The following is a 13,645-nucleotide window of genomic DNA, read 5'->3' as shown; positions in this document are numbered from 1 at the left end:
AGTATTATGCTGTACTGTACTAAACTGAATTGAACACAAGAAAACTCTTTTTCCAACATGAAACAGGATAAATAAACAGGGGGACAGCAACAAAAACCTGACAGGTGTTCTAATCCCTCTCCACTATCAAAAACGAAAAGAAAAAGCTTAGCTTTTAGTTTTTTTTTTAAGGGCCTGTTTTTCATGGGAATCGGGCCTTTGTCCAGTTTACTTTTAATACCAGTGTTTGAGATGCTTCTAAGATAATTCAATATTCATTTACATTTGACCACCTTCAAACCGCTTTAGCGTTCACATAGACAATATTGAAGTGAAACAGTTCTGACACAAAGAAAATCTCACTGACACAGGCCCCAAGGATGCCAGAGTCTTTACATTCAAAAACCTCAAAGTCAAAGCAAATTAGGAGTACGAGACCTGTAATTGCTAACACAATATGATCTGTCAAGGTGTCATTTTACTTAACCATCTGTTAAAATCAAATTCCCATCTTTGGGAGCAGTTCTTTACACACACACATATACAAAATAAATTATATATATAGCTAGCTCACACCAACCATGACTGGAAAAGTAAGATTTGCAAGATGACATTTTAATTAATAAAAACATATTACCTCCAAATAAAAAAAAAAAAAAAAATCATGTTAGAAGAAAATAATAACATAAACCATTAGCTTATATGTGTTCTGCAGACACAGTTGGATTTGTTACATTTTAGGCTAAGCAGACAAGTTAAGAAGTTTTATTTGTTGGGTGGAAGCATAAGAATCACAAATAAAGAAAATACATGGTAATGTTTTAATCAGAATGGAAAAATGTGGGGCTTGTGGGGGGGAGAAACAAACAAACAAAAAAAAAACAAAAGAGGAAGAAAATAATAATAATCACAATTCATTCACGTTACAGTACACAAATATTGACAGCATTTTTCAATAGTCTAATTTTTGGTACAGTTGTGGATTTTGTTTTCTACATAATCCAATAGGGGTTTTCCACCAAACTAAAAAATAAAAACAATTCCCTATTAGTTTACATCAGAATTTAAAAAGGAAAACAGTGTTATGGAAAACTCAGTACTGCTATGAATACACAGTTATTGAATTTAGGAACCTGGGTAAAACCTTCTTTTTTTACAGAAAGCTTTTGCAACAGCAGAATTGTGCAATATGGAGATAAAGCAATTATACATGGCACATTCTCATTCAGATCTGGTCATGTAAAAAGTTACAAACATCCCTAAGTTCAAATAAATAATAAAAAAATGAGTTGTGTGTGTTTGTTATGTCTCCTAAAATTCACTACAAGGAAAATGCAATTGTCACACAGATATTTACATTATAATACCCAAATCGGGTACACTGCTACAAAACTCATAAAATACATGGGGAGTAAACATGAAATGTTTTTACTCTTAGTTCTCAGTAATTCACTCTAGCAGCTTGGCTATCTAATGCTGTTTATCTCCTTTCTTGTGACTGCTTAAGTGACTTGCAATTTTTAGTCTGTGTCTTCGTCCAGTTCATAACTGTTCTTGTCATAAATATCCTTGACTAGTAAAACCCGTATAAGCATGTTTTCCAAAGTGTTTCGATCCAGGGAAGAGGATGTGAACCACAGGAGGGATTCTGATGTAGAGTTTTCTGGATTCAAGTAAAATAAATCCATTCTCTGATCAAGATTTGAGGGGCTAAAACAGAAAAAGAAACACCAAATGAATCAGGTTACAAAATTTGGGGTTTGCATATATGCAGTTCCGAAAAATCAAAATGCTGTGTGACGTCAGGTTCTTTGATTTGCTTTTTAATTGCTCAAGGAGTTGCTTCCAGCTGCTTTTGCATTCACTAGACTTCTTTGTTAAAGCAAAGCACCTCAGATGCAAACTCTTATGTACTGGACCCATTGCATGAGAAACTTTAGAAAGAAAAATGCAGCTGTTCTTTCAAAAAAAGAAAAAAAAAATTGTCAAATCTATTAATGCTGCAGTTTTCACCCCATTTTCTTCATCACAACACTGCTCTTCAAATTATATTCAAAAAGCCCAACAGATAACACAAACTGCTTGCAGCAAATCCATTGTGCTGCCACATTTTGCACTGAAATAGCAGCACCCGGACACACCCACTGCCCAAATAAGTTTAACACAAACCTGTAAAGATTGGAGATCAGACACCGCCAAAAAGGTATGGCTAGCTACCAATGCATTACCAAAACATAAGCCATAACCTTCTGAGCCAGTGGCAGTCCTGATCTGATCTAGAGTCCTGATCTTCTTGGAAATGCAAAATAAGACCTCTTTCACAAGGGGCAGACTCCACCTGTGAAACGCTTGTCAGCAGGAGATCTGTCTGCTGATCCCCGCTGAGCAGGCGATGACAGGTCCATGTCTACAGAGTGGACAAGGACACAGCCCGCTCTCCTCTCTAGGCGGTCGGATATAAACAGACCACCTGTTTGTTTACACCTGATTGCCATCCAGTTGAAGGAAGGGGAACAGATCCTCAACCATTTGTTTCTGGTAGATTGGATTGGATGTAGGCGGGTGTAAGCAGACACCCACCACTCAATAGCGGAGAATGGAGGTTTGCAATCGGGTCCGGAAACCAAATTAAGGTGAAAGGCAGAGTCTACTAGGGTAAAACAGGAAGCACATGATTTCAAAACAATGTAGTCTTTATGCAAGATCAAATGGAGATACATACAGAGCTATGCTGACGGCAAGAAAATCCCACAAATTTTCAAAATGCTACAATGCTTTCAAATGCTAAATTTAAATCCCATGGTTGGAGTGGAGGCCCAGCAGAGGGAGCAACATGTGTAGCCCTTTCCCCTTGCATAAAAATACAACTCAGTTAAAATATATCAAGAGAATGTTGGAAAATTACATCCAATGTAAGCATCTGACCTTTGAGGATGCGAAGGCCAAATGTTGTTCTACCCCTAGTTGAGGAAAGGAAAAAATGTGGCCCACCAAAAGGGATCGTGTCACTGAAAACTAGTTTTCTAGGCTGCGGGAAGTAGATCTTTAAGCATGGTCTGGTATAACAAACTGAAATGTATCGTCTCTCAGTATCTGGCTTTCAACCACTACACCAGCAAAGGAAGCAAATCTGAAGCAAGGTGGAAGATCAGTCCTTTAGATAAAAACTGGCTGATCATGTGATGCCAATGTACCATACTCTCTGAGGCCAGTCTGAGGCTATAAAATGACTGGAATGCCTTCAATATTTTAAATACCATGTGCGTTTAGTGAAGTTTCAGTGGAGCATAGAAAAGGGAATATTGATCCCACAGCACTGCCATGGTGGGTCCCAGGCCCTCCCACTTATACCAAGGATGGCGCACTTTTTCCTCCCACTGATACCAAGGATGGGGCATTTTTTCCTCCCACTGATACAAAGGATGGGGCACTTTTTCCTCCCACTGATACTAAGGATGGGGCACTTTTCCTTCCATTGACACCAATGATGGGGCACTTTTCCTTCCATTGACACCAATGATGGGGCACTATTTCTCCTATTGAAACCAGTGATGGGGCATTACTCCCCAATTGATACCAACGATGGGGTACTATTCCTTTCATTGATACTAATGATGGGGCACCATTTCTCCCCTTGATACCAATGGAGGGGCACAACTTTTCCTATTGAAACCAGTGATAGGGCACTATTCCCCCATTGATACCAACGATGGGGTACTATTCCTTTCATTGATACCTATGATGGGGCACTATTTCTCCTATTGAAACCAATGATGGGGCACCATTTCTCCCATTGAAACCAATGATAGGGCACCATTTCTCCCATTGAAACCAATGATGGGGCACCATTTCTCCCATTGAAACCAATGATGGGGCACCATTTCTCCCATTGAAACCAATGATGGGGCACCATTTCTCCCATTGAAAACAATGATGGGGCACCATTTCTCCCATTGAAAATAAATGATGGGGCACTTTTCCTTCCATTGATACTAACGATGAGGCTCTATTCCTCCTCCTAATACCAATGATGGGGCATTGTTTACTCCTACTGACACCAGGACATTTTCTTCTCCCACTGGTCACAGTCCGGCCCCCCTAAAGTTTGAAGGACAGTAAACTGGCCCTTTGTTTAGAAATATTGGCGACCCATGATCTAGAGCAGTGTTCTCCAAATTGCAGCCCTTTGTTCCTTTTATCCGGCTCTTGGGCCATTATTCCTGCTACTGACAGAGACGATGGGGGACCATTCCTCCCACTGACAGCAACCATGGGGGACCATTCCTCCCACTGACAGCAACCATGGGGGACCATTCCTCCCACTGACAGCAACCATGGGGGACCATTCTTCCCACTGACAGCAACCATGGGGGACCATTCCTCCCACTGACAGCAACCATGGGGGACCATTCCTCCCACTGACAGCAACCATGGGGGACCATTCCTCCCACTGACAGCAACCATGGGGGACTATTCCTCCCACTGACAGCAACCATGGGGGGACTATTCCTCCCACTGACAGCAACCATGGGGGGACTATTCCTCCCACTGACAGCAGCGATGGGGGACTATTCCTCCCACTGACAGCAACAATGGGGGACTATTCCTCCCACTGACAGCAACGATGGGGGACTATTCCTCCCACTGACAGCAACGATGGGGGACTATTCCTCCCACTGACAGCAACGATGGGGGACTATTCCTCCCACTGACAGCAACGATGGGGGACTATTCCTCCCACTGACAGCAACGATGGGGGACTATTCCTCCCACTGACAGCAACGATGGGGGACTATTCCTCCCACTGACAGCAACGATGGGGGACTATTCCTCCCACTGACAGCAACAAGGGGGCACTATTCCTCCCACTGACTGCAACAAGGGGGCACTATTCCTCCCACTGACAGCAACAAGGGGGCACTATTCCTCCCACTGACAGCAACAAGGGGGCACTATTCCTCCCACTGACAGCAACAAGGGGGCACTATTCCTCCCACTGACAGCAACAAGGGGGCACTATTCCTCCCACTGACAGCAACAAGGGGGCACTATTCCTCCCACTGACAGCAACAAGGGGGCACTATTCCTCAACAGTGACACAAACGATGAAGGTACTTTTGCTACCAATAAAACCAATGATGGGGCTGTATTCCTTCCACTGACGCCAACGATGGGGCACTATTCTTCCCACTGGCACAAAAGATGGAACGCTGTTTACTCCCACTGACACCAAGACATTTTCTGCTCCTGCTGGCCACAGTCCAGCCCTCCTAAAGTTTGCAGTTTCTAAACAAAGGTAAACTGGAGCTTTGTTTAGAAAGTTTGGAGACACCTGATCTAGAGAAATATAATCTTCACAGTACTCAAGGAATCAATGTAATTCTGAGTTTAAAATTGTGATTGGTTATCAAGATGTGACAAAGTGAATAATGCCCTCAGCTTTAGTGTGAGCGGTCCAGACAACACATTATGTCTTTTTGTGACAACATTGCCATTTTTACTATGGTGAAGGATGTTGGATATTTCTAAATAATTTACTTTACAGTTTCTTATATTAATAAATGAATTACTAGCTATAATGCAGATGTCTGTTTAACCTGTGTGTTTATGACTATTCTATTGGACATAGTGTAGCTTAAGGTGGTTCTGTATTTTGGTTATGGGGACAACATCCTAATGGGTGAGTTTAGATTTTGTTGGGAAATGCCCTAAACCTTTTTTTTTGCTGTTTATTTTTATAGGTCTCAAAACTGCTTCTGATGGAGAGATCATACTCCCAGGCTAGACATCTGCTGAGAGTCTGCCTGTATGTTCTCCACCCCAAGAAATGTGCACCGTGGAGATTGCTAGAACACAAAGTTCCACCCAGGACAGGATAGACTCGACCTGGTGGGTGTCGATCTTTATGCAGAGCCATATTTACATGCAAGATCCATGGGAAATTTAGAAACCCCTGACCTTGAGGAGGTGGAATTGTGGGCCCAAGAACTGTAACCTGACTAAAGAATGGATTGTACTCATGCAGAATAGAAAGATGCTGACTTACACTGTTGATCCTTCACTTTGCATAGCTGGGGAGAGTAATCTAACCCCACTCCCCAAAGATGTTGCCCAGCAAAGAGCCAAATTACAGTCTCCTATGAAGGGTAGACACACAATGCCTTCTTATACTGTTCCTCCCCTGACCAGCCAGAGTGCCCTGGGGATCTGCACAGAGGAAAAGAAATACCCGAAACAACCCATCTAGCGGTGTATTGCACATAAAAAAAGAAAGTGCCATTCATATAACCAACACAATAGATAAGCTGAATGTCATCACCAGCAGCCATAAGATCCCTGATTAGCAATTAAGACTAGTCAGCCAAAGTCTGGAAAAAGAATGTGAAGAAGGCAAGCACAGGGCAGATCCCAATAAAAGTATATGGAACGAGAAATTATTTCCAACTTCTTATGATTAGGGTTCCTAAAGGCTGGAATGCTGTGTTCCTTTCACTTCCTGTCCTATAGCCAAAACAGGAAGTTGGGAAAAATCCCTCCAAAGTGAGGGAAACCTTCTGTCCCCAGAAATAGTGTCCCTGATAGAAACTCCTCTCTGTTCTCAATCTGGTAACAGCTCAAAATTTGTGATGGTCTTTCATTTTGATCCTCAATAATAATGGTCACCAAGACAAAAAGAGGGGACACAGATAGCAATGAAAACCCAACAGATGTTATAATCCCTCTCCACTCTATCCATAACAAAAAAGTTTTGCTGTTACATATATCTTAAACACCACCAAGCTGTGTCTGTCAATGGATGACTTACCCTTTCCCTACTCAAATGATTTAAAAACAGGTTTATCTTTACTTTTACATTACCTTTTAGAAAGATAGTATTCAAAGAGTTTCACAGGACAACGAGATGGATCAGCTGTGTTTTCAATTTGTTCAAATACCGGTTCATCATCCTCATGTTTCCTTTTTCCACAGCTAACTTGATCTTTAAAAGAAAAATGGAATTTAATGCAATCTGTATTGTAAAGTACTCTATGAATACAGTAATTTTTAAAATTTCACAAAGCACTCACCTTCACTGTTGCTTTCACATAACGAAGACACTTGGTACTGGAGGCAAGCTTTTCTTTCTTGTGATAAGGGATTTCCTTTCCACTGTTTTAAGATTGTACCAAAAGAAAGTCCTAAGTGCTGATCTATGGTCCTCAGATTAAAATACTTAGTATTGAAGTAGCAAAGGGTGAATAGGAGGATCTTTGCGGAATGGGTTCCAAACTGGTTTGTTTGCCACAAATAGTCTTCTTCAACTCTGGAGAACATTGAACCTTAAAAGGCAAAAAAACACATAAGAGATGGTTACACTTGACATACAAGACGTTTACTTTATAGAAGGGTTTCTCAACCAGGGTTCCATTGAACCCTAGGGTTCCTCCAGAGGTTGCTAGGGGTTCCTTGAGCAATTTCTGTCTCTCAGGTAAGTTCCCACTGACGCCGTTGATCGTTTTAGCTATCTGGTCCTTACACTTGTGGTCACTGTGGAGAATTACATTTTTCCCACTGATCATCACACTTACATATCATGAGTTGTAAATATAGTAATTTTAAGAAAGGGTGTTCCCTGAAACCAGAAAGTTATTTCAATGGTTCATCTGTATTAAAAGGGTTGAGAAAGTATTAAATAAAAAATAGTATTAAAATAAAAAAATTCCAATATATATATATATATCCTCCGCTCCTCACAAGACCTCCTTCTCTCTAGTTCCCTGGTCTCCTCCTCCCATGCCCGCCTCCAGGACCTCTCCAGGGTGTCACCCATCCTCTGGAACTCCCTGCCCCAACCCATCAGATTATCACCTACTCTCCTCTCCTTTAGGCGCACCCTGAAAACCCATCTCTTCAGGGAAGCCTACCACACCCCCTGCTAACTTGACAACCTCCTCCACTCTTCCTACCACTCCATCCCCCCACAGCTATCTCCTCCTGTGCCACCATCCCTTCCCTCCTAGATTGTAAGCTCGAAAGAGCAGGGCCCTCAATCCCCTCATGTTTTGCATTGTATTGTTATTGTTATGTCACATGTTCTGTCCCCCTTTGTAATGTACAGCGCTGAGCAAACTATTGGCGCTTTATAAATACTGTATAATAATAATAATATACCGCCATTTGTAGAAGCTATAACGTTTGCGCAAACCAATCAAAATACGGTTATTGGGATTTTTTTTTTTAACCAAAATTATGTAGCAGAATACATTTTTGGGCTAAATTTATGAAGAAATTTTATTTTTATTTTTTTTATTGGCTATGTTTTATAGCAGAAAGTAAAAAATATTAATTTTTTTTAATGTCAGTGATTTTTTTTATATTTACAGCACAAAAAATAAAAACCCCAGAGGTGATCAAATACCACTAAAAGAAAGCTCTACTAGTGGGGAAGAAAATGCCAAATTTCATTTATATATGGCATGACTGTGCAATTGTCAGTTAAAATAACGTAGTGCCGTATCGCAAAAAAATGGCTTGATCATAAAGGGGGGTAAATCTTCCGGAGGTCAAGTGGTTAATTACAGCAAACACATTGCAAGTGCAATTATTGTTTGAATGGACAAAATTACTGACTTTGTTTTAAAAAAAAAAAAAAAGAGTCAAACCCAAATAATATAAAGGTAACATATTACAGCTCCCTTTGAAGTGATGAATGCATTAGTTTTTCTTTTCAGGACTGTTTCCCCCTTTATTTCCTCCGGGTGATCCCACCAGTAGCACACTTCCCAGTCTGGGTGACAATACTCACTTCCTGTCCTGCATCTACAGACAGGCAGTCTCTCTAGGACATATAGTGTGTCAGGACTACAGAACACCTCCCACTTTTCATAATTAACCAGTTAATAGCGGTAACCTGGGCAAGGCAGTAAGAGGCACTGCGCTGTAAGTTCACAACAGGAAGTTACGAGCTCACTCAATTTCTGGAAAGATCAACAGGTATTTTTTTATATTTAGGTTTTATTTTTATAAATATGCAACTTATATAAAACACTTTTCCATTATATATTTTAATACTCAAATGGAGTAGAATTTGTAATACTTTAATATGATTCTGTGACTAATATGACACTGAGGTCAGTCTTGCTTTTATGGATCACAAGGTCTAAAAAGGCAGCAGGATGATCTGTGTGGAAAAAAAATAAATGACTAAACTGCAAGCTCTGTAAAAATGGAATAGTCAATTGATCCTACCAGAAGATTTAATTATTCAATCCTCACCCCCTTTCACCAGGCTAATTACAACTGTTCCCCTTAGCGAAGGCTGGCTCAGTGAATAAACGTGCACACTAGGCTTATACAAGCATCATATATATGTGTGAGTATTCTAAAGAATGATGGTATGGCTGTCACAAAAAAAAAAAAAAAAGTGGCAAAAAGCATGATAGCATCGTTAGATGCTAACAACACGTACCATCAGGAAGAATACTTGGCTGCCAGCTCCTAAGGATATTATTAAATTCTTCTCCAAACTCATGATACTCTGGATCGCTAAATATGTTATCTGTTCTCTTGCTCCTAAAAAGGAACTAAGAAAATAAACAATAATTAGGCATTCTATAAAACCACAAAACATTTTCAAAGAAAAATCGGGTGATGTGTTGGTGACAGACTCAGAAAATTTGTATTGAGAGACTAAAGCCATAACTGACCTTTAAATCAAAAGTTACCTGACTATCTTCAGGTTGTCTGAGTCACTAACCCAGAACAATCATGCAGCAAATACACTCACATCTGACTGCATACTTGTTGGCCAGTCACTTAGAAAGTAGCATCATTTGTGCAAATGCATCTCTGCCTTCCATCTAGTCTCAGCCCATCACAAGATGCAAGGCTGGAAGAGAATAAAAAATTGAGCAAAGCGATACGCAATAAGTAGCAGTCTTGAACTGGAGATTGCCAGTCACCATGCCAATAATCCTTTAAGCAACACTGAAAATGAAAGCTTACTTCTGAAACATAACTAAATAATGATCCATTGCAAACCAAAGATTTCAGACTGAGGTTTGCTAGTCTTGCTTGAAAAATGAAAGTAAATGTCATTGGATCTGTGTGACTTGACAAGCTGCTATATTTTTAAAAAAATTGTATCATATTTGTAATGGCTGCATTTTTCCTACTTATATGACCATTTTTCTCTGAATGTCTAAACATTGCTTACAGCTATGCCACAATATTTTATTTCTGGGTAGCTGTCTAGAAAGATTTAAAATATAATCCACAATGGCTAAAATGCATTTTTAGTAAAGAGACATGGCCTAAAGCTGAACTTTACCCATAACAAAATAATGTTCTTTAGCAGAGAAAATACATTCTGCATTAATTATGCTACCAAAAGTATTATGTTGTAGAATGCCTCCATCATTGCTCATTTCTTTTTGCTGGAGGCTGCCATTCTGCTTAAGCCCAGAAGCTCTGAGCAGCAGTAAATCTTTAGGCTGTCAGCAGATTGACTCTAGTGGATCTGATTTTTGGCACAGTGCCAGAAAATTAGAAAGCAACTTGGGCATGTGCAGAGATGGGTGAGACAGTATTACTAGATTTTAAACAATATAGGCCAGTGGTCTAAAAACTGCGGCCCTTTGCTTGCCTTTATCTGGCTCTTGAGGCATTATTCCTGCCAATGATACAAACAATGGGGCATAATTCCTGCCACTGGCAGCTATGAGCTTTCTTTAACCTGACAAGTACATACTAGACATGTACTAAGAGCTGAAGAGGTTGAACACCTTAGTTGTTGTCATGAGGTGAATACACATCAAAAAGGACTGGTAAAATTTAACATTTCAATTCCATTAGTTTCACAAAACAAGCCAAAAAAAAGTCTGAATTATGGAACTGACCTCCTGAATACCCAAACACAAATAATAGATGCTATCAGGTGAATAACTGTCCCCATTAGACCTTCGCACCGCCTTCACAAATCGTGAAAGCCCATGACTGAGTTCGCTCGCTGTATGCTCCAGAAGATTCTCTTTTAACTTCACTGCTGAAAACAAAAGAGTTATACTTAATAACAGAACCTGTCTCAATAACTCTAAGAAAAATAATAACACAAGATAGAAATTAAACCTACTTTCACCAAGCTCTTCTTGAGGAGTAGTTTTAACCCAATGATTCCAAGCATTGACACCATAAGAGCATTTAAGAGGAAATGCACACTCCGAGCTGTCAGGAAAAGAGCCGTCATCCAAAACTGCCTTCCTCTTGAATCCCTTAAATTCAGAGCAATTGTGTGTTACAATACAGATATAACAAAATATTTGTGTAAATAAAAGGTTGTAAAATGTAATTTTAAGGGTAGGGTCAACCTTGGATTCTTGATAAACAGAACAGTGTACTAACGTGTACCTGTTCAAGACTGCACTGTCCATTCAAACTACTAATCTGCTGTGCTCAGACTTTGCAGCCGGTCCAAGTAGCAAAGTACTTTAGTGAAGTTTAGGGAATGCGTGCTGCACCCATTATCCACAGCTGGTCAATGACACCGATACCTTTAGCCAACAATCCACACAGTAGGATGGACATTTGCTGCACAGCAAATGTAATGAAATCATCTTTACTAGGGCTGCAACCAACGATTATTTTCATTATCGATTAGTTGGCTGATTATTGTTTCAATTAATCAGATAAAAACCTCAAAGTCTGTTTTATAATTTAGTTAATATATAAAGAAGATTTATTCTTGAATATCTATATGTAGTGGTAAATATAAATAACCACCTATATGATTAGGGAACACAATATCTACTCCACTCTGAGGTTGACAGAAGAGATGTATATACTATCAGACTTGAGGATCAACATTTTTATATAAAAGAAAGAAAAATTTTAAAAGACCTAAAATGTTGTTTTGCAGATTTCACAACAGGACTGTAATATAACATTATGCATGACGGAGTCCCTTGTTATAGGATGGTAGTTCGATAGAAGCTACATGTGCCTGCTGTCGCTTATGATGGCCATACACAAATTAATTTTTGGTTTGAAAATGTTCATTTTAAAACCTTTTGTTTGATTTTCTAATAGTTAGTGGGGTTACTGACATGTATGAACAGTGTACTGAGCTGTATGTGTGCTGCACTATGTATACTGAAAAAAAAAGGATGGTTTACTGAGCTGTATGCATGCTGTAAGGTATTTTTCTGATATGTAAACAAATAATGCATTCTGTATGCACGCCAACTAATCGGCTGACCGACTAATCGAGTTGACAACTATTTTCATAATCGTTTATAATCAATTATGTTGATTAGTGGTTTCTGCCCAAATCTTCACATAAAAAAATATTGTAATATAGTATTTAAGATTTGCTGCATCAGAAATATACAGTACATTAAAACTATAACAAAAAGTACCTGTAAAGAAAGCAAATAAAGTTGAAACATCTGCTAAAAATTTTTCAGGAGTGTAATTTCCTGGCTCTCTCCTGCATTCTTCCTGCCGACCCGTATAAGACACAGTCAGGGCCGAATCTAGCCAGTATGATATGGGGGTGCAGTAAAAAAAATGTCAGGGGAGCAGAGGGTATGAAGTCTGCAGGGCAGTGTACAAGAACAGGGATCAATAACGGAGTGTACTGGGGGTCAACAGGTCAGAGGATAGGGTTTAGCAGAACAGAGGGCAGGAATCAGTTTGTAGGGCAGTGTACCGATAGACTTCTATACAAACAGCCTCTAGGAAAATTTCTACATAATCAGCACCGCCAGTTATAGCTGGCAGCACTTATCAGTTCTAAGTGATAAGTCTCTCCACTGTCAGAACACAATACCTCAGTGAGTGAGTGATTTCCGCATCCACATGGGAACCCTACTGTTGAATAAAAAACCACTAATGTATAGACTGCCTTACTGAGCCTACCATAAGGAAGAATTTCATTAAAAGCGTCAAGGAGCAGGGCCCTCCTATCCCTCTTATATTGAACTGTATTGTTGCTGTATTGTCTCCCATTATATTGTAAAGCGCTGAGCAAACTGTTGGCGCTATATAAATCCTGTATAATAATAATAATTAAAATCAGCAATTGTTGAGACAATGAACACCCTGATCAGGTCTATTTACTGTATATCAATGCATAGAGTACAGGGCTAGGTGTAAGTAATATACGAAACAACACATGGCGTGCAACAGTTAGGATGAGGGCCACGTTCACATCAGTGTCCCCAACATGCCACCACCTTACACCAGAGTTGGTCAGTCTAGCAGAGTGTCCTCTTACATCAGATTCTGGCAGAGTCCCATTCTTACTCAGAGTCTGGCAGTGTGCGCCCCTACATCAGAATCTGCAGAGTGGCCCGTACATCAGATTCTAGCAGAGTCCTATTCTTACATCAGAGTTTGGTAGAGTGACCCCTTTAACATACTTTAACCACCGCTGGGCAGCTGGCAGGAAAAGACTTGAAAAACAAAAAAAAAATGCCCTTGTGGCCAGCTGTGAACTGTGCATGCACAGCTCCAAAGTAAGCCAATCAAATAACTGCTGGGCTCAGCCTCAACTTGTGTGGTGTGTGAATATAAGCCATGCCTAAAAAGTGCTATGTCACTGCATAGCTGCACACCCAGTTCTCTGATTGGCTGGCTGCGGTACTGTGCATGCACAGTTCAGGGACCATGGCAAGGGGGTTTTTATGGG

The 13,645-nt window shown here is 40.1% G+C and overlaps 1 protein-coding gene across 1 annotated transcript in view; it reads right to left on the bottom strand.

Annotated features, from left to right (window-relative positions):
* Positions 1-578: 578 nt before the first annotated feature.
* Positions 579-13,645, bottom strand: part of LOC149455821 (zinc finger MYM-type protein 2-like) — a 14,873-nt gene continuing 1,806 nt past the window's right edge. Inside the window, exons 2-7 of the mRNA XM_089685773.1 lie at positions 11,090-11,228; positions 10,857-11,002; positions 9,428-9,542; positions 7,047-7,298; positions 6,838-6,958; positions 579-1,689 (exon numbers count right to left, since the gene is read on the bottom strand). Coding sequence (XP_089541899.1) covers positions 1,500-1,689; positions 6,838-6,958; positions 7,047-7,298; positions 9,428-9,542; positions 10,857-11,002; positions 11,090-11,228 — 963 coding nt within the window. The 3' untranslated portion in view covers positions 579-1,499. The remainder of the gene's footprint in view (positions 1,690-6,837; positions 6,959-7,046; positions 7,299-9,427; positions 9,543-10,856; positions 11,003-11,089; positions 11,229-13,645) is intronic.

The sequence above is a fragment of the Staurois parvus genome, unplaced genomic scaffold (assembly GCF_062004578.1).
Source record: "Staurois parvus isolate SC_StPar_1 unplaced genomic scaffold, SC_StPar_1.0 ptg000387l, whole genome shotgun sequence".
NCBI classification, from domain to species: domain Eukaryota; kingdom Metazoa; phylum Chordata; class Amphibia; order Anura; family Ranidae; genus Staurois; species Staurois parvus.
Note: the sequence above shows the minus strand (reverse complement) of the source record. Positions and strands in the feature narration are given on the sequence as shown.